Source organism: Rosa rugosa, chromosome 2, assembly GCF_958449725.1.
Source record: "Rosa rugosa chromosome 2, drRosRugo1.1, whole genome shotgun sequence".
NCBI lineage: Eukaryota > Viridiplantae > Streptophyta > Magnoliopsida > Rosales > Rosaceae > Rosa > Rosa rugosa.
This window is the reverse complement of record NC_084821.1, coordinates 54,833,486-54,853,925: the sequence shown is the minus strand read 5'-3', so window position 1 is coordinate 54,853,925 and position 20,440 is coordinate 54,833,486. Positions and strand designations below refer to the sequence as shown.

The following is a 20,440-nucleotide window of genomic DNA, read 5'->3' as shown; positions in this document are numbered from 1 at the left end:
ATATCACTTTGATACCTCAATTTATTATTTATGCATAAGATTCATACACGCCGTTAATAACACCGTTAATTCAAGTGTCATGTAGCTTTCTGTCATGGATATTTTCGTCAATTTATATTTTCTCACCAAAAATCTCAATGTTATTTGCCATTTAATAAAAACTCACTCCGTTAATTCATATTTATTTTTATTAAAAAACAAAAACACAACAAAAACACTTGCTACATCTTTCTTCATTGTCGATGAAACCAAATAACCATGGATCTATATTTAAAGAGTAAGCAAATAACTACAACAACCATAAATACTAAAAGTTTCAAGCAATTTCTACAACTCTACTAGAGACAATCTGCTATCACTACTACAAAAAATGAATCAGACGACACCTCTCATACGACGCTACACTGTTTTCCGTGGTGTGAATCATTTCTCATTATTGAGACGACGGTTGTAAAATTTCCGTCTTCTAATATGAATTCAACCAACGGTTGTTTTTCATGCTAGATTTACAAATTGTTTCAGAAGACGTTTATAAATGGAAGCATGGTGTGAGGTCGAAATGGTTATAGGGTAGCAAATTTTCCACCATTTGACAGCACTTAAATTTTCCCAGCACACAGTGGTGATACGACAGTTTGTTTAAAACTGTGGTATGAATCCATAGGCTTGCAAGTGAAACATGTCCACCAACATTCCCTCCAATTGTTTCCCCCCATTCTCTCCCCCCAAATCCATTTCCCTCCACCCAGGCAATAACGGGAGGCAAACTGAAAATTTAAAATTGGGCATTCAGACAACGTAAATATGAAAAACCATTGTCTGAGGGGGCTTGTCCATAAATCAAGTGAGGGCTTCTCCCAATAGCTGAATGCTGTCTAAATATAATTAAAGCAGTGAAAAAAATACACTTGGACAAAAAATAGCTCTAGAATATAGAGGCAACCAACACATACCCCATTTGCAAAACGTCATTAGCCGCTGTTATGTCGATGCCCTTTCTCAACAGACCCAACCGGACCATCACTCTTCGACCAAACCTGAAGATCACTTCCTTTCCCATCCCATCACCTTAGGGTTCTTCCATTCCCATCTATTCCCAATTCAATACCTAAAACCAACTCGGGCCTCACGTTACGAGGGTCGTGAAAAAGAGTGAGCTGACGGTGGACGCGGTTAGGATTACGCGAAGAGGGTGGTGAGAGAGCGACAGTGGGAAAGTGGGATGAGATTGGGGTTGGGTTAGGGTTTAATTAGGTGGTGGCGGAGATGCAGAGGCGTCGGCGGAGAGAGAGAGACGGAGCTTGGGGATGGGATTGGGAGTGGGATCGAGCTTGAGGGTGGGACATGGATCGAAGAAGGATTTGAATTTGGGGGTGGGGGTCTTAATTATCTCCTTCATCTCTCTCTCAATTTTCGATTTCTCGTATTCTATTCAATTTCAAAATCCGATCTTGAGGGTTTGGTGTTCTTCAATTTTGTCTTGAATTTGCGTTTTGATTGGTTTGGTTGCGTTTTAGGCGAAGGAAGAAGATTTGATGATAAAGGAGCCCAACCCTAAGAGAATGCATATGACTGACGATAAAGCAGAGAATTAGAAAAGCAAAGAAGAAGACAAAGCAAGCTGCTCTTCATCTTCTTCGACCGTGGGTGAGTTCCAGGTGGTTTATTTTTTTTTCCTTTCTTTCTGTTTAGTTACAGTATTTCTGATTTGCTTTGTTTTGATGCAGAGAAGGTTATACCAAAAGCTCGCCCAAAGGCTGAAGTTAAACCGTATAGACTCCTCACTTTTGGTTCAAACTAATGTATTTTATTATTGATGATCCTTTTCTTTTCTGATTAATTTGAACATGACTCACTTGTGTTGTTCTTGATGTCTCTGTAGCGACCCGGAGGAGGAAGAGCAAGCTAGTCATGCTGAAAAGGAGAGGTAGTTGCTCAGACGTTTCCATGTATGTATTATGACACTGATTCTATTTAGCTTACAAGGGATGGTCTTCTTCTTCATGTAGCTCTGATTCTGTTATGAGTCCTGAGCTTCTTTTTTCTTCTTTTTTTTTTAACAGATATATATAGAGCCATGGCCTTAAGAACAATGATGAGGAAGATAGGGAGTAAACTGTTACCCAGGTTTTCATCCATGCATAGGGAATAGCAGTATACGTTACTCACTCTGCACATGAGATGATTTCTTTTTACTCTATTGTTGCCTTTTCTTTCTTATCAAACACATATGAAGACTGTCACTTTCACATTGATTCCATGGTTTTGATGCTCCTTTTCATGTTTCTTTTCCATCCATTTAGAAATTGATCCAGTTCAAGTTAGTTTAATTCAGAATGATTTTGATGGTATTTAGTCTTCACATGAAGTGAAATTGCTGCCTACTTGCTTCATTGTGTTTAGAATACATTCAATGATTGTTGTCGTGCTCCAATTTTGAATATAACCCAGTTGTTTCTAGTTCTGAACTCTTTGCAAGGTCTTTTTGGTTTGGCAACCGACTATTATGTGTTTACACTTTGAATTTGTTGAGTAGTTGGGTTGTGAATAGCATATGGATATTGGGTTTTTTGTAATAGGATTGCAATACTGGCAGTGAGTCTTGATCAGTGTTCTATATATCTTGTGGTGCTAATCAGAAGGATAGTGTAGTAGAGGAACTAGTTATATACACCACATTGGGCTAAGAATTTCATTTTAGAAATCTAGTGTCATTTCCATTGATTGTTTACTGTTATGCTTATCATAGTTGCATTGTAATCTGAAAGTTGTCATTATCATCAGCATCCTCAACCTTTTATCTATGTTTTATAGTTGTACAACTGCTGCGCAATAATCTAGTAGAGAAGTATCACCAAGAAATATATAGGCTCCTACAAAATAGACTCTAGTGTCAAGGATTAACTTTTTTTTTTTTTAATCTTGAACTGAAATAGATGCATTGTAGGATTCTTTATTCAGCCCAGTTGTGTTTGTTACTTTGCTAAATTATATTTTCTGTGGTATTGACTGATTTTCCATTTCATTTAGTTTTCTTTTTCGATCAACTGGTCTCCCATTGTTTTTGCTCAATACTAATCATTATGTTTTGTTTTCTTACTATATGAAAGTGTAATACTGATGCACAAAGATGAAAAGAACTTACAAAAATATAAAATCCCAATTGTGGTATTAGGGAAGAAGATCAATCTCAGAGGAAGGAGATAAAAGGATAAAGAGAGGAAGAAAGATAGAAAAGCTTTTCTTGCTTGATCTGACCTACTGGTTGAACATAAGTTCAAGTGAAGTTTAAATATTTGGAGTGTGTTTGTGTGTGTGTTAGATGTTTTGTTTACTAAATTCTTCTTAAAGAAAATGGCCTTAAAAATCTGTAAACCAGATGCATGGATAGGATTTATTAGTTGGCCTATGGGAAAAGTACCAAATTCTTGTCTATATAGAATTTCTAGCTATTCGCATTATTCCAAGTTCTATTGTTAAGGATGTTTATTCAGTTCTCTGTAATTGGTTCTGAAATGATTTGTTTGTTCATTATGTGTTTGGTGAACTACTGTTAGTTGTTATGTGCTATGCTAATTGGTAAGGAACTAAAACGATTCAAGTTATGTTTTCTTGTATGAGTAATGAGCTTCAATTTTTTTTTCCTAATAATTTGTGTAACTTCTTGTGAAATTCTTTCTCTTACCAGTAGCTCAAATGTCATACCAATCTTGGTCAAAATTTGTGTTTTTTGTTTCAATTGTTTCTTGTGAAAAATGATGCATGCAGGAAGCCCCATTACTGTTCTTTAGGCCATGAAGAGTGCCAATGTTATGAAGTGAAGCTTAATTTTGAAGACAAAAGCTAAGAAGAGCAGGAGATCAGTGAATAGAACTTGACTTGGATTTTTTTTTCTGTTCTCCTATTTTGTAGATACAATTAGCATTATCAGACCATTTAGATTGTTCTGAGATTATAACAACTATCTATTATGATTAATTTTATGTTCTTTTGGTCATTTTTCTATACTGATATCATTGTTGGATACACACACAGACAACAAATAAGCAAAAACCATCGTCTCAAATGTCACAATACAACGGTTAGAGTTATATCTGTCGTGTGAAAGCGCGCGCACTGAATTTTTAAGTCACCACACCACATTTTATGCTGGAATAACTGTCGTGTGTGTACAATTTACACAACGTCTTAAAAATAAAAACTGACTTCTGAACAACAAAGAGACAAGGCTGGAATACTAAAAACCGTGGTATGAGTATAAGTCACACCACGCTGGAATCCTACAAACCGTGGTATGAGTAGAAGTCACACCACGCTGGAATCCTAAAAACCGTGGTATGAGTAGAAGTCACACCACGACATATTTCTGTCGACCTGCTGTCGGCAGATCTGTCGGTCTATCAGATGACGGATTTAGTTGCAAACCGTCGACCCAATGATCGGTATACGACGGTTGAAAACCGTCGTCTGACAGCGTTTCATCAGACGACGCCTCGATAGACCACGGAAATGCAAAACGTGAGACGACAGTTTTAAACCGTCGTGTGAAGCCTTTTGTGTAGTAGTGTATGATTGGTATTGAAATTGATTATGCATAATGAATTGAACAAGCATTTTTCCTTCTTTGTCTGAAGAGTTCTTCAATTAAAAGGGGAAAGACTCAAACCCTAAACTTGAAAGAAAACTAGTATCTACCCAACAAATTACATTTGAAGAGCTAAAATAAGATGATATAGAATCAACAATTAATAAAGCTAGCAGACAATCTGATCTTATCCAAATCACTCTCTATTTGTGAATTAGCAGGCTGAAAACGATAAATCTCTCACCTCTTCTCATTTTAATTATTATGTTTCCTGGGATCATAACAATAAGTCAAAATTTCCAGTACAATAACTTAAATTGATCTTCCATAAACCCAAATATAATATTTTCCTTGTTGACAGATTTATTTTCAGCAAAAAGAAAGGAATTTTAGATCATCTCCCATGGAATTTTTGGTGGGAAAACATAAATTGATGAAAATACCCATAACAAAAAGCTACATAACACTTGAGTTAACGGTGTTATTAACGGCGTGTATGAATCTTATGCATAAATAATAAGTTGAGGTATCAAAGTGATATATTTAGAAGATGAGGTACCACAGTGTAGAATGACTTTAAATTTGGGTACTGTTTGTGACTTTTTCCCCGCTAAAAATTTGTAAAAGTGATCTATACATTAGGACATAAAAGCTGGACGGTTGAGATGCAAAAATATTATTGAAAAATTAGTCTAATGTCCTATCCCTGGAAAAACTAAAAAAATGAATCCCTCAGTGAAATAAATATATATATATATATATATATATATATATATATATATATAAACATGTCAAAGAAAAACGACTTAAACAGAAGAGTGACCACCCATGACCGGAGTTTTATATTTTCTACTTTACAGTTTACACCTACCCCCTTGTGATTTGTGAATGTAATTGGTGAGATTTCATTTTCTTAATTGGGTTTTGATAGGATCATTTACTGTTCATTCCTGGCTTTCACTGTGTTAGTCCATTATCTTATATTAGCTTTAGCTCATGGGCTTGACACGTTTTTGTTCTAGCATGAATAATTGACCGCTGGTTCAGATTATAACATTTTTGTAAAGTCTATATATATGTTATTGTGGGAACTCTGTTCTGGCCTTCTGGGCATGATTGAAAATGCAGTTTCTTTAACTTTTCCTCTGTTTTTCCTTGCTTTTGGTAAGCTGACTCTACAAGGTCTCAGGTCAACCTGAACCAAACACGGCATATCATCCCAAACATACGTTTCTCCTGTAATTTTTCCTTCTTCGTTCATAGCTTTGGTTCCTTGATCTTGAGTTTTTCTTAAAGCATGTCATCGTCTCAGTTCTCCATGCTCAAGCTTCTCAAGGCCACTCAAAACTTCTCGCCAGACATGATCATCGGCCATGGGGACTCCTTCCTGCTTTACAAGGCTCATCTCTCCAACGGTCTCACCGTCGCCGTCAAGAAGCTTGATCCCACAGAGTTCCCAGGGTTTTGGGAATTCCGAGCTGAAGCCGAAACACTTGGAAAGCTTCGACACCCAAATATCATCAAGCTCTTGGGATACAGCTCTGATGGACATTTCGTGTACGAGTACATTGAGAGAGGGGATCTTCAGTGCTTGCTACATGACTCCGATAACCCGTTACCATGGTCAACCAGGTTAGGGATTGTTAGAGGTCTGGCTAATGGGCTCGCATATTTGCATGGCTTGAAAAGCCCTATTGTTCATAGGGACATTAGAGCCAAAAATGTGTTACTTGACTTGGAGTTTCAGCCACATATTACTAGCTTTGGGCTCGCTAGACAGATCGAATCATCGCATGTCTCGACTATTGATGATGGCGCCATGGGGTACATGCCACCCGAGTACCTAGCGGGGAACAATGTGGCTACCTTGAGAGGAGATGTGTTTAGTTTTGGGATTCTGATGCTGGAAATCGCAACTGCGAAATGGCCCAACCTGCCGATCATGTTTGATCACAAGGAAAAAATGAGGATTGTGGAATGGGCCAGGAAAATGGTCATGGGTGATCGGCAGATAGAAATGATGGAATCTTGTATTCGGATGCAGGATTTGGATGAAGACATAGTTAAGAAGTATTTTTCCATTGCTTGTTTGTGTTCTCGTGAGATTGCAAGAGAGAGGCCTCCTATGATTGAGGTCGTCGAGCTTTTAAATGAGCTTTCAATGTGAATTAGTGCATTTTTGGGAGTTTATTGTTTATAGTTGGAGTCAGTTGTTCATGTATGATTATATCATGAAATCAATAAATTTTCTTTCTAAGCTCCAAAAGAAAGTCATATATGCAACTTTGTATTGATCAAGCAGACTTGGACACACTCTTCCTTTGCAAGCACCTCTTACCCCAAGCCGGCCATAAGCTTGGACACTCTTCCACCATGCATATGTTTGATGTTTCCGTAAGTCTCCATAAGAAAACCAACTTTGTATGCCAAACTCTTACCCCCAAAGTAGGTCTTGCTGTCCTCTAGCTCATTTTCCAACAGCAATTGATGCACTCTATAAGCTCCTTTGCTGTTTTTTTTTTCTTTTCAGTCCTTTGCTGCTTTTTGGACTACAATTTTTTATAGAACAGATCTTCAACAAACAAGCACTCTATATATGCATTAGAACTTAGAAGAAATCATTAACTTCTCGATTCTGTAGAATAGATCTTCCAAAAACAAGCACTCTAGAGGAATAGAACAGGTTCCACATGTTAGAAGCTGAAGAACTAAAGAAAGAATGAATTAGTGACTGGAAAGAGAAACCTTCTTGTCCACATAGCCCAGAATCTAGCCTTGGCTCAGGTATCAAGTTCAGAGGGAAGAAGACGAGCTTTGTCTTCCCAAACGTCATCAATGTATTAAACAATGACAAGCGATTAGCATACTGGTCTTCTCTTGTGATCAAGACTGTGATTTGCTTGTGAATGGTTCATCATGAGAAGCCGAGGTTGTTGCTCAAATCTTCTTCTCTCAGACTCATACTCAATGGCAATGCCCTTCTTGGCTAAAGCAATCCTCACTCAAATCCAATAAAACCACTTCATCTGTCATGGTTTCTTGCTAGAGAATCTGAGATTAGTTCTCGGGCTTATGGTAGGTATTGTTTCTTTGCTTGGTGTGCAACAATGGCAAATGGTAGAGTCTATAGAGATCGTGTCAAATGTTGTAAAACTTGCTTGGACTGGATTGTGTAGACTACTGGGACTCTCTCACTTGTCTCAATCCCATAGCTAAAGTTAATCATTTTTCTGACCAAGAGCTCTTTGACACAGTTGAAAAGTGAAATACCATCATGGTCCAGTAAAATTAACAGCATGCACCAACATATAACTCATTCAAAATGCTATCACGGTTTCCACTATATTTCAGTAGGTGAGTTGGAGATAATTAAACAAAAAGTAATACAACTCGATTCGATTCCTAACCTTTTTCTTAACTATCCGACCACATTTTGATGGAACAGTAGTAATCCATAAAAACGAGTACTAAACCAAAAGAATATCATACATAAATGAATATATCTCTAAATCTCTTCACTTGTTCTCTACACAAAACCAGTAACACAGCCTCGAAAGAGCAAAAATTTCGGCAATTTTGAATTAGCACTTTCATCTCAACTCGACGGCGTGCACATACAAGTATATTGCCATTGGCAAAACGTAACTGCTGAGACACTTGCTTAAGAAGGGTTCAGTGTATAGCATAATACTCTGCTTCCTCAGGAGATACAAGAGTTTCTATACAAATTATACACCAAGTCCCACCAGGTAAAGAGTGTCACCACACTGCAAAAATATAAAAACAGATTGTCATGACACCAGCCAAATTCTTATATGCACATTTCAAATCAGTATAAAGAAGGTTTCTTTGACGTACCAGGTTCAGAGTTAATCAAGACCACAATAATGTCATTATTCTTGGCTAAATGATTTAATACGTTTGATGAAGCCCCCCTTCAAAGACTCGGGTATCTTTGAAATAAAAGTTGATTTGGAATCCCTGATCAACAGTTTCCTGCATTGCATAAGTAGAGTTGACAGTGAATCTCTAATAATACCAATACAAAAGCTATTACACTAACAGAATACCAAGGCTTAGATATAACCAATAGTTAAAGTTAAAACGTATTCACAAAAAAATAAAAAATAAAACTTAAAAGTTGATAACAGCAATTAAATGACTGATTAAAAATTGATAAAATCAACAAACAAAAAAAATTAAAAAATTAAAAATCTGTAAAGCATAACTTCAGAAAGCATGAAATGGTCAGGTTTAGTCTTTTACAATCTAGTTGCTAGGATTAGCATTTTGGAGTCCATATCTTTATATCCATGTGAACTGCTAACCGTGGTTACCAGAAAGATATGTCAAAACAAATTCTACTATACCACTCAATTTCAACTCCAGGCAAAACAAGCATAGGATAAGTGCATCAAGTAAAAAACGCGTGATCTAAACTGCACAAGAGAAACTTTCACGGTATTAAGAGAAGTAAAAACTTGGCCACTGAATGAAATTCAGTTGCAGTTGGTGAATAATAGGAAATGGGCACATATGCAACTCAAAAATCAGGAAAGAAATTACACGATAAAGTTAAGGGAGTCAACAACATTTCATGAGATAAGTACAAAGTTGAAGAATCTTACTTTGCTTCATCACCATTCTGAGTGAGTCCAACTTGATCTACACATAACCTCTTCCGGGAACGCATAAAACTGAAAACCTCATCTGCCCAACCGCATGAGCGCAAAACTGTGAGAGCTTCTTTCTTGAGACTAAGCAACATAAAAAGTGTGTCAATAGGCAATAGGAAAAAAAATTACTTAGGCAATAGTTGTTTTTTTTTTTTTTTTGGGGGGGGGGGGGGGGGGGGGTGGGGGAGTGCTAAAAAATAATTAGCTACAAGTTTATGCTGTTGACTAGAGCGAATTGTAGAAACATAGTTTGAGGCAACAAACTCAAGTTACATGCATCAAAACAGATGCAAACACAAAACACAGAGATAATAATAAATTACACACATCAAGAAAACCTATGACCCTAACCACCAGATAAGATCGACAATATGATACAACAGGTCGAAAATAGATATGAAAGCAATAAAGTCACATCTAAAGCCAAATAACGAAATTAGAGGTATGCGTAAAACCAAAGAAGTGTAGTCAGTCACATCTAAAGGCATAACAGACATCGCAACGTCTAATCATATGGCCCGGATTAAGTCACTAGACTGTATAAAGCTAGGAATTAACATGAATGACTAAATCTGGCCACAAATATAATGAGCACATCTCTAAAATGTGGGACACATGAAGATATAAACATGAAATTTGTAGTCAGCAAATGTAAAGCCACATATCACAGGCAGATCCTAATCCAGATAAGTCTACACAGTAAAGAGACATTTCATTTCAATGAAGGTAAAAGAGTATCACATACCCTGCCTTCAATTCTTCAACTTTTTCCAGAGATTGAGCATCATGTTCAAACAAAATGCATGAACCCCGAGATTTCCTTTTGGGCCCAAGGACCATGGAGTGACCATTGGGACCACTGCTATCCAATTCAGAGTGATCAGGGAGTTCGGTTTTCACTGAAGCAGTAACTTCAGAGAGTTCGGATTTCACTGAACCCACACTACCATTTTCTATTGGTGAAGAAAATGGTTGGGTGTTGTTAGCTTCAATAGTATCAGATGTTATATTCCCGTTCAAACCATCCCCATTTATCAAAGTCATCTTGGCTTTCTCACTTTTGTCCAAACTAACCGAGTCCTTCACCTCCCCATTTGATCCCACAGATTGGTTCTTGTAAGCAATGTTTCCATTATCAGTTGCAGGAGTTCTTTTGGTGCTCAAGTTTCCATTGATGTTAAACTTCATCCGTGGGCCTGAAGGCACTTTATCAACCTGAGATTTAGTAGAAATATCCTTCCAAGAAGACTGTTCAGAAATTTTTATTTGTGGTCCTTTTGGTGGAAGAGCAGGCTTCGGTTTTTTGGAAGCCTCATGACCATTACAATTTTGAGACTTTAACCCATTTGAAGCAGCATTAACCGACCTTTGGTTGGTACGGGAGAAGAAAAGGATGTAAACCTTTTCAGATAAGACCTCTTGCAAAGTTGAAAGAGAGACAAACTGATCGTTGCAGCAATACCAACGACCCATCGCATCCTGTAGACATATTACGAAAAAGTCAGATAGATGATGGAATGTTTGATTCAAACTTATTGATAGCACAGAATGTGATGAGTGTGCACAGACCTTAATATATGCATAATAATGACCAGACTCGGGTGAAAAACCAGAATGCACAATAGTACCACAAAGCTTATATTCTGGACGTGGATCCTGCATTTGTAGTAAAAGCATTAGGCACCATAATTAGTACATGGAAAAGAAAAGAAAAGAAAAGGTCTGCAACTTGGCCACATATAAGGATCAATAGAAAGAAACAGCACTCTCATGATACAATGGTGCAAATAAAATATCTGTCTTAGCAGCAGTGACGTTCATAAAGATTTGAAGAATAGCACATGGAGTGGAGAAAAATAACATCCTTGTTAATGTCAATAACTGGTGTCCCATATTAAAAACCAGAGGAGATGTGTAACAAATGAAGCCAGCATTTCCAAAGGATGTAACCAATAATCCAACACTACCCACTATGTTGACGATTACTTCACCTTTGTAGCTCTACATAAATCAACCATGATTTGGTCCTTTGTCCACCAAATCAACTTGGCCATTGACACATGAGAAGCAGATTGAAAAATCAAAACTGGTTACAGTTCATTCTTAATGTGCTCACTTAAATAATTCTAGAGGAAACCACATCCTACCATGGTTTTTTTAATTTTTTCAAATTCTAGGATTATAATGAATTTCCTGTAGGATTAACTCTTATTACAAGCAGAAATCAAGCATACATTAGACTCTCAACAAGATTACCAAGGCATATACTTTGGGTTCTTATGTTCCTTTGAGAATTTTAGTGATTGCAGGGTTAGCCTCTCTATTTTCTTCCAAGAGAGGCAAGCAATCATACAAAACTGTATTGTAACACTCCAAACTGCACCATATAGATTTCAACAATTTTCCAGTGCCAACCATATTCCAGCAATCTTAAAAAGCACAAGCATGTAAGAGTTGAACAAAATTATACCGGAAAAGTTTTCTTGGTAAATGCATATCTGTTTGCTAGGTTTTGGAAAATTCTACTAGGAAATGGTGCTTCTTGATAGCTTTGTGGTGAAGGGTTCAGCACCACCCAGAAGCTGTAAATCACACATCATTTACTGTATTATCTATCCTTGGAAAATGAAAAATTGACAATAAGCATAATTTTTTTTCCAAGGTAATTATTGTGATAGTCAATAGGTTCACCTACTATCTAAATAAGCACAAGATAGACCAGCCAATGCAATGACATCATTGCTCTTTTTTTCTTCATGATCTGTTATGACTTCATTAACTAACAACTTAAACATACCTTGAGACCAAAGGAAAAACAACTTAAACATACCTGACTTGTTTTGCACATGAAGCTCGACAGCACCAAAAACTCTTCAAATGCAATGGATTTATCAATCTTCCCACCCAATAGACCCTCAAATCTCTACCAACAGAAAACAAAACACCAGAGTTACTCTAAATACACAAAGAAAATAACAGCAACCGACGGAGTAACTTTATCACCTATAGAATTAAGTTGGATTACAACAGTACAATAGGGACAAATCTTTTGGGAACACGATGCACTCACCTTAAGTTGGATTACAAGAACATTAGGTGCTTGAAGTATAGACATTTGCTTCCTAGCCGCCACCAATTTGTTACATCTAAAAAAACATAAAAACCTCCATCAAAAGCCAGTTCCGAAGAGAAGTACAAAACAAAGAAGGTAACCAGAGAGAGAGAGATGATATACCTTTCGCACTTGTACTTGTTCTGGCCATCCAAAAGCTCAGACTGGAAGAACCTTTGCAAGGCGTCTTTAAGCGAATTACTATGCAAAACATCAAGACTAATATCCATTATCTCATCAACCTTATTGGACTCTGTGCCACAGGATAGACACTTCACCTGGCTCTGCAAAGCTCCCCCGAATATCTCCATCACCACCGTGGACGACGCCGGAGCCGTCCCACTGGCTTTGCCGTTGGCCTGACCATTCGCGTTGGCGTGGCCATTGCCATTGCCATTGCCGTTGGACAAACCATTGCCGGTGATGTTGCGCCGGAGCTTCTTCAGGCGAAGGCAAGTGTTGTGGCAAGCATCAATAACGTAACGCAGGAACTCATGAGCGTCTTCCTGACGACCGTGGCGAAAGTGTTCGGCGAAAATATTCAGACAGCTCCGAATCTTCGCCGGCGCATCTAGACTGAGATCCACACTGAGGGAGCGGACTATTCGCCTCTCCAGCATGCAAAACGGACACTCGCGCTTGCGTTCCTTGTCGGAAGAGTCACCTGAGACCAAATTCAAAATCAATTTCAATTTCCGAAACGAATTGAGAGGTAGGTAGGTAGGGTTAGGTGGGGGGGGGGGAACTTACAGAGGGAGGAGTGCTGGTTTCGGAGGCAGAAATTGGCGAGAGGAGGGGTGTAGGTGAGGCACTGAAGGACGCTGTTGAGGTAGCAAGAGTTGCCGAGGTTCTTCAACCCTAGAGGCGGGCCTGTCTTCCGCTTCTGATTCAGTAGACTCGGCTGCCAACTCATCTGCAATTGAAATTGCAGGCCCATCAACGTCGGCGGCCACCCGCATCGCACGACCGCAACGACGTCGTTTCGATGCCTCCGCACCACCACCGCCTCCACCACAATAGCATGTCCCTCTCTCTCTCTCTCTCTCTCTCTCTCTCTCTTTGAAATCAAAAAACACACACAGCAAAAACGAAGAAGAAAAAATTTAATTTAATTTAATTTAATTTTTTTTTTGAATTAAAAGTAAACAGTAACTGAAGGGGAAGGCGGGTAGACGCAGAGAGAGAGAGAGAGAGGGGTGAGGAAGAGGAGAAGAAGAAGAAGAAGAGGAAAAGCTGTGGCGCCCTTACCAAACCCAAAATCCCTCCTGGTCTGATTTTCGAGGGTTCATGTCGTCCCCTCTTCTCCTTCTTTTTCCCTACTGTTTCCTTTTTGTATCTCGTAGACTTGGTACATCGTCAAGCCGTTTATGGGCCTCGTTCGGTTAGTTGGGCTTCCGCGGTTAAGGCCCACGTGTAATCTCTGTGAAACGCGGTCCGCTAGCATTTATATTTTCTCCAATAATTACCAAACAGACATTTTTAAAGAACTGTTGAGGGATCACATGTAATAAAATTTTAATGCCGAAATTAAAATAATTTAAAATTATGCGTTTACCCTCAATTATCATCAGATGCATTTGTTCTTTACAGTTCCTTAGATGAGTAGCTCTGGCTAAAAATATCGAACTACAATCACTTGGTGATAAACATGATTAGTTTGCATAACCTTAATCCAATAGGCCGGATTCCTTTGCTTGCATCCTTTTGATGACTTGGCATCTCCTCCTTGCTGCACTCTTCTGGTACATAGCAAAGGACTACACTTTCGATTTTGCGTTGTATTCTTCACCTCCAAGCTTTATGCTAAGTACCTAACTAAATTAAAATGCATGACTTGGGTGTCAGGTGTTAATCTCGATATCGCAGCTTTTGTGAACAACAGTTGTGGTGAACTTGTTGGCCACATTCATGTAGTAATGTAGTATCAAGTTCAAATCTCCTGTCCTTAACTCTACGAGCAACACAACCTTCCTTCTTGACAAAATTGAAATAGCAGCACCAGTCTCTAGCAAAGAGAACTGCAAGGCCCGAGTCTAGAATTTGGTCTTAAGATCAGAACTCCAGGAAAAAAACTTGATCAAGCCTTACCTCATTTCAAGTATGATAACAATTCAAACATGGCCAAGCCTACCTCTTTTTTTTTTCATCATAGTTGAAGGAACCAACTTTCGATATATATAATTTGAGAAAACTTGACCTGGCAAAAGCAGGTTCCAGGTTCAGACTACAAATTTTTGCAAAGAGGAAGCCTCGTGTGTGCCTAGGAAGTGATACAAATGTGTCATGTGTGAAGTACAAAATTTTCCAAATTCTATAAACAGGGTATTCCTATGACAGTGACTCTGGCACTTGCTTTACAAACAATTCATCTATGATTATACGTGCATTAGACTTTGAATGCCCTCAGTATCTATCTTTGTGATGATGATGATGATGATGATGATACAGTGTTAACATTGATACATTAATGTTAATTTCACATCTTTGAACTTGCAATCTTGGTTCTGCTTCAAACTGTCGCAAAATTTTGCCAACACAGGAGCAGCTGCAACAACGACACACTATGAACACCTTATCCACAGGCTTCAACAATCCGGAATATAAAATTATGCATACATTTCCATCAACCTATGTAAAATACAAAACGACATGCAAGTAGTGTACTACAAAGCCTCATCTATTTCGAGGGGAGTGGAATGTGGGAATCCAAGAAAATAATAATAAGATGAAATAGTCAATTTGGGAATATGATATGGTTTTAAATGTATTAGTGCATACCTCGAAGATAACTAGGTCAACTGCTCCTGTGACATTTCTACTTGGAATCTGATGTTGTGGCTGCCTGTAGAGGTTGAGAACTTTCAGATTCTTCAGGGGTGACTCTGGAGGCTTCTTTTTTTAACTTGAAATTATTGTATGCTGCTACACCCGCTATGGCTGCATAAAACAATGGTAACATTACAATTTATATTATTATTCATTTGCACGTAGTTTTCTCCCTTACTGGACAGTTCGGTAGTTTATGTTGTTATACTACAAATTGGTACCACACACATAAACAAGACTCGACCTCATTAGATAATTAATATTGTACATGACATACCAATCAGTGTAGCAAAAGAACATTACCCTTCACTCACTTCACTGTCAAAAATCCCATCATTTGATACTGTTTCATACAATTTTAAAAGAGTTGCACATAATGCTGTTTGTTGTCTAAAAAGCCTCTGACCAGATATAAATGAATATTCAACAACCAAGCTACTGTTAACTTCAAAATTAGGAACTTATCAGTTCCTAGTATTGGTTCAAAGACTTCGAAATATTATATCATTTACGACATAAATTACTTATTCTGTATCATGTAAATGAATATGCTGATCTCAAACACGCAACTACGAACCAAGACTGGACATGTGACATATGAAATGATAAGAGGGTTCCTATATATTTAAAACAAAAATGTGTACATTCAGACACTTACCAATGGCATAACCGACTAGATTTATAAGAGTCAGCTTTGTATCAGCGAAAAGAAGGGCAGAAATTAAGACAACCACCCAGTCTTTGACAACTCCAGCAACACGAATGGTCAAAGCACTTGTATGAGTAATCACAAGGAAGACTGATAAGTTGAGGGCAAAGGTGCACAGAGAATTAAGTGTTAGCACCACGATTGGAAAGTTCCATGATGCATCTGCTTCCATCTTGGTTTTCTCTAAAAATATCCATGGAATGAATAGGCAAAGAGCACTGCATAGAAATTCAATACTCATATCACGTAGGTCTATAATATTGTACAAGAAGGTAAGGGATAATGAATTTTATAAGTGGAAAAGCATACCTGCACGGGCTAACATAGAACATAACAGATATTGGATTTAATTTGAGACCCTTCCTTTTGACAAAAATCTCCATAAAAATAAGTCTCAAGGCTTCTCCGACAACTCCTCCCATTTGATAAACTACTCCAATCCAGCTGATATTTAATTCACCATAAGAAGCCACCAGAACGCCAAAACTTATCACTGACATTATCAATAGCATTCTGCAGCTCATTACCTCAAGTCCTGCAGCTACTCCAAGAACAAAAACAGCTACGGGCACTGTATACAAATGTCACTAAAAAAATCAGATATTCTGAGAATGTATTTCCCAATTATGATTTGTTAATAATAACCACTCTCGTTTACCCACTTATTAGATTAAAAAGCTATTCTTAAACTCTACACTTTAGTTAGAGGCATTAAGAAATAAATTAATTAGTGAAAACTTACTGATTGCTTTCAACATCTGTGCGAATGCAACAGAAATATACATGTAGGCAGTATTTCCCAGCCAAAGAGTCATTGCAAACATTGCACCAATTGGCATTACTGATGTCACGTATCTGCGTAACCAAAACTTCATTACACTCTGAACAGAAGAGCATCAAAAATGGAAAGATATGAAATGTTATTAACTATTGACACAATCGACTCAGTCACAGGATCAATCATCTAATGAAAAATATACAAGGTACAGACCAGCCAGAGGGCAAGGGACTAGCCAGCAAAATTGTTCAGGCAATCAAATCCAGCAAATAAATAAAAAATGATAATAACAACAATGATGATTTAGTAGGTACATCCTTTTTATTTTCTTTATATCAATGAAACTGATTTCAGAGTCTTAGAAATTCAAAAGAAGGCACCGTGATTTAAGAATATAATAGGGACCCTATTAACTCCACATGCTTCAAGACAGAGAGAACTTAGATACGGGTAGCAACCCAACATTGCAATCCAACTTGTTGTCTTAAGTAGCACAGAAGGGACTGATAAATGGACAGATACCATCTTTGAAAACAAAATATGAAATACAGCAACTCAGCAAGTGAGTCCCTCCTTTACTTACATTTCTGTAGTCATCCCTTCCTCAACCTTCAAAATCTGTAAGGAAATAAAATGAGTTTAAGAGTACTGCTGGAATGTTAGGCTCAATGTTTAGCACAAAGTTTGTAACCTGAATACCTTAAAAACGTTCTTTTTTTATATAGAAATTACAACAATACCTTAAAAACCTTGGTGAGTAAAAAGCATAAAACGGAGGAGAAGATCATGTGAAGTAGAGTCAATCCCAGAGGGTAAGGGAAGTTGATTTCCTTGGAAGACAAAACCCACTGTTCCACAATTCAAACAAAAACCAATTGTTAGCCTTGTAAAACAACCTCTTAAAAGGTGTCTCCACTTAATTATTTTAACAGCATGTCAAGGACAAAAAATTTAGAATAACAAAATAGAAATTAAAAATAATTCAGATACCAACGAGTCCGTAAAAAATGGAGACTAATCTTGTTAACTAAGATGCTACAATGCACAAAAACAAGGAATTATATCAAGTACAAAATGCTAAGATAGTAGTTGTAGTGCAAAATTGCAAAAAAGACATGTGAAGAGTGATTTAGGTTTCTTGACAGACTAAAAAAGGAGAAGAAACATTGAAAGCACAAAGGCAAAATATCTAGGCCTAGACACTTCCTTACTTTATGTTGTTTGTTTTCATACAAATTAGTTTACCAGAAACAGGCATTGTAGCAATAAAGGTGGACTGTATGAAAACTTTTGAAGAAAAAATTGCTTTACAGTTGTCTGCAAAGAAAAAGAAAGGGTACGTGCAGGGGGGGGATGACATTTATTGTTACTGTTATAGATTTAGTCAGTTAAAACTGAAAATTAGCCTGAGCAATCTCCATCTCAGAGTTCTTCCATGACACTGGGAATACTATCCTGACACACACTTTCCTCTTAAATTTCTTATATGCATATTATAATTTAGGCATTTAGCTTAGAAAGAAACTCTTTAATCACTATCAAAAGTTATTGGTTATGCCTTCATCCAAATTTCAACCCGAAAACTCGACTAAAAAAGACCCAATTAAACATTCATTGTACACCATGGTCAAAATTTGGTGTAATACTTAATTTATCTCTACCCCAAACTGCACGCTTTCTCTAAAACTGTACAATTCCTTAAAAGCACACATCAATACTATCATTTTGGCCACTAACTATAAACAAAGACAAGCAATAGTACTTCACCGTTGCTGCTGTCTTTTCTCACCCGCTTCAACATTGTAAAACCAAGTATAATGAAATAACAATCCAGCACCTATTTTGAACATCCAAAGTTACATGTATGCCTAATATAAGAAAGTATTACCCTGCACCAACAACAATATAGGGTGGTTGAAAAAGATGGATCCTCCCAGATTTCCAACGCTCTCTTATGTTTGGAGATAAGTTTAGTGATATGGAGTCCACCATCAACATCACCAGACATATGAATGAACTCCAAAGCTCCACTTGAACTTTATTGCATATGCAGTCTTCTGCAACCCTCAATCTTCAAAAAGAATGAGGGGGAGGAAAGGCATAGTTGGTTTTTTTTGAGAAACTAAATTCATATCCCGAGTATTAGTTTGCAGTTTTTCTTTCATTTCCCCCCTACTTTCTAGGTTCTAACACCCAAACACACAGTATCATACAATCTCTGTATCCATTTCTCTTAAAAATTCAATACAATTCATGCCATTGCTAAGGCCCTAAGACAACACACTAACCGCCATCAGAGAACCAAACGTAAACTGCTTTGCGTAAATCCTTCTCATTGTTTCAAAGCATTGAAATTTCCGCAGAAGGGAGCAAAACCCACTACAGTACTACACCTTGCTTGAAAAAGCAATCAGGAAACGAAAGTACAGCATGTACTTAGAATTGGGTCAATTGCCTTTTTCGCCAAGCTTCTTCTTTCCCTTTTCTTTTCTTCCATGTCTTTCAATAGCCAATTAAAACCACCCCCATCAAGCAAAGCTAAAATTCCAAAGCAATAGAATCCCTAAACATGCAATTTCATCTCTTTTACCTATACTTCACCAAAGAATCCTACTTTTCACCCTGTATTGGTTTTCACAGCATTGTAATTGGCCAATGTCAAATTGGGTTGTCCCAAGATTTTGAGGGAAACCCAAATGTTGATAGTGAAAGCTCAAGAGATCCAAGCAAGCAATGTATGGATGAATGGGGAGGGTTACCTTGTTGAAGAAGATCTGACCGCTGGAGAGAGCGATGTAGAGAAGAAGGTAAGAGTAAGTGAGGACCTCATCCTTGCAGAAAAGACGCGCCCGATCTGCCATTTTTTGTGTGTCTGAACCCAAATGATTTGAGAATGAAGGTCAAGCAGTACGTAAAGGAATTTTGAGGGACACTCCCAGCGGTCGGATTCATTTGTGATTTCGTGGGTCCCATGTTGATCTAAGGTTGGACAATGATCCTTTTTGCCGGTGACAAAAAAACAGACTCTTATTTGTGATTCAATAAAAAAAAAGGATTAATTTCAGTTTACCCCCCTGAGGTTTGGGGGTGTCATCATGTCACCCCCTCACATCTCAATTTTGAATTTTTACCCCCCCAAACTTTCCAATTTCAGTCAGTCATGTCCAATTTCTCAGATTCCGTCTAAATTGGACGTTAATTCTGACGATCTAACCCACTTTGAAGCCTTTTATGGTCATTTCAAGACAAAAAAAAAACTCATATGTGTCCTTAAAAGGCTTCAAAGTGAGTTAGATCGTCAGAATTGACGTCCAATTTGGACGGAATCTGAGAAATTGGACATGACTGACTGAAATTGGAAAGTTTGGGGGGTAAAAATTCAAAATTGAGAGTCGAGGGGGTGACATGATGACACCCCCAAACCTCAGAGGGGTAAACTGAAATTAATCCAAAAAAAAACATGCAATGTATTGAAGAATGTTTGATTAAAAACATAGAAAAGAGTCGGAAATTTGGAAACCCGATATGAAAGATATTGGGTTTTGCGGTATTACATTTGTTCTTGATTTGATTCGGTAAGACTAAAGAGGCTTGCTATAGAGAGAGGTAAATGAAGATTCAATGAGGACTTTCAAATTAAATGGTTGGACAGTGGTATCAATTTTAATTGAATTATTAATTCTACAACACATACGTCATCCTTGATTTAAAAGTCTTCATGAAAAAATTTGGGTATTTTTGATTTAGTATTTTT

The 20,440-nt window shown here is 37.6% G+C and overlaps 3 protein-coding genes and 1 long non-coding RNA gene across 6 annotated transcripts; 2 read left to right on the top strand and 2 right to left on the bottom strand.

Annotated features, from left to right (window-relative positions):
* Positions 1-1,259: 1,259 nt before the first annotated feature.
* On the top strand, positions 1,260-2,438 carry LOC133728506 (uncharacterized). Of its 2 annotated transcripts, XR_009855871.1 has the most exons (5): positions 1,260-1,373; positions 1,518-1,647; positions 1,728-1,770; positions 1,883-1,949; positions 2,064-2,434. It is a non-coding gene; the product is annotated as an uncharacterized LOC133728506 (long non-coding RNA). The 2 variants fall into 2 exon arrangements; XR_009855870.1 differs by having other exon boundaries at positions 1,270-1,647; positions 2,064-2,438.
* Positions 2,439-5,695: 3,257 nt separating this feature from the next.
* On the top strand, positions 5,696-6,791 carry LOC133728504 (leucine-rich repeat receptor protein kinase EMS1-like). The gene has a single exon (XM_062155913.1). The coding sequence runs from the start codon at positions 5,883-5,885 to the stop codon at positions 6,750-6,752; it is 870 nt and encodes a 289-aa protein (XP_062011897.1). The 5' UTR covers positions 5,696-5,882; the 3' UTR covers positions 6,753-6,791.
* Positions 6,792-7,894: 1,103 nt separating this feature from the next.
* On the bottom strand, positions 7,895-13,682 carry LOC133728500 (ubiquitin carboxyl-terminal hydrolase 25). 2 transcript variants are annotated; one of them, XM_062155908.1, is made up of 10 exons: positions 13,622-13,682; positions 13,124-13,420; positions 12,497-13,037; positions 12,332-12,407; positions 12,092-12,184; positions 10,831-10,917; positions 10,007-10,740; positions 9,214-9,342; positions 8,444-8,581; positions 7,895-8,352 (listed from the first exon to the last, which is right to left on the bottom strand). In XM_062155908.1, exons 2-9 carry the CDS (start codon positions 13,308-13,310, stop codon positions 8,479-8,481), a joined length of 1,950 nt encoding a protein of 649 aa, XP_062011892.1. In that variant the 5' UTR covers positions 13,311-13,420; positions 13,622-13,682; the 3' UTR covers positions 7,895-8,352; positions 8,444-8,478. The 2 variants fall into 2 exon arrangements, with proteins under 2 accessions (XP_062011892.1, XP_062011893.1); XM_062155909.1 differs by having other exon boundaries at positions 13,124-13,426; positions 13,622-13,637.
* Positions 13,683-14,411: 729 nt separating this feature from the next.
* LOC133728499 (probable sugar phosphate/phosphate translocator At3g14410) lies at positions 14,412-19,564 on the bottom strand. The gene is made up of 8 exons (XM_062155907.1): positions 19,446-19,564; positions 17,427-17,534; positions 17,270-17,304; positions 16,651-16,763; positions 16,218-16,479; positions 15,858-16,126; positions 15,152-15,310; positions 14,412-14,918 (listed from the first exon to the last, which is right to left on the bottom strand). The coding sequence occupies exons 1-7, from the start codon at positions 19,545-19,547 to the stop codon at positions 15,189-15,191; spliced, it is 1,011 nt and encodes a 336-aa protein (XP_062011891.1). The 5' UTR covers positions 19,548-19,564; the 3' UTR covers positions 14,412-14,918; positions 15,152-15,188.
* Between the last annotated feature and the right edge of the window lie 876 nt (positions 19,565-20,440).

Excerpts from the sequence above, each read along its gene's own strand:
- LOC133728504 (XM_062155913.1), top strand. The coding sequence starts at position 5,883 with ATGTCATCGTCTCAGTTCTCCATGCTCAAGCTTCTCAAGGCCACTCAA.
- LOC133728500 (XM_062155908.1), bottom strand. The coding sequence starts at position 13,310 with ATGGGCCTGCAATTTCAATTGCAGATGAGTTGGCAGCCGAGTCTACTG. Across the intron at positions 12,185-12,331 it reads TTCTTGTAATCCAACTTAAG|AGATTTGAGGGTCTATTGGG; the intron begins GTGAGTGCATCG and ends TTCTGTTGGTAG. Across the intron at positions 10,741-10,830 it reads ATTATTATGCATATATTAAG|GATGCGATGGGTCGTTGGTA; the intron begins GTCTGTGCACAC and ends ATATGTCTACAG.
- LOC133728499 (XM_062155907.1), bottom strand. The coding sequence starts at position 19,547 with ATGGCAGATCGGGCGCGTCTTTTCTGCAAGGATGAGGTCCTCACTTAC. Across the intron at positions 16,127-16,217 it reads TTCTATGTTAGCCCGTGCAG|TGCTCTTTGCCTATTCATTC; the intron begins GTATGCTTTTCC and ends ATTTCTATGCAG. Across the intron at positions 15,311-15,857 it reads TCTAGTCGGTTATGCCATTG|CCATAGCGGGTGTAGCAGCA; the intron begins GTAAGTGTCTGA and ends TGTTTTATGCAG.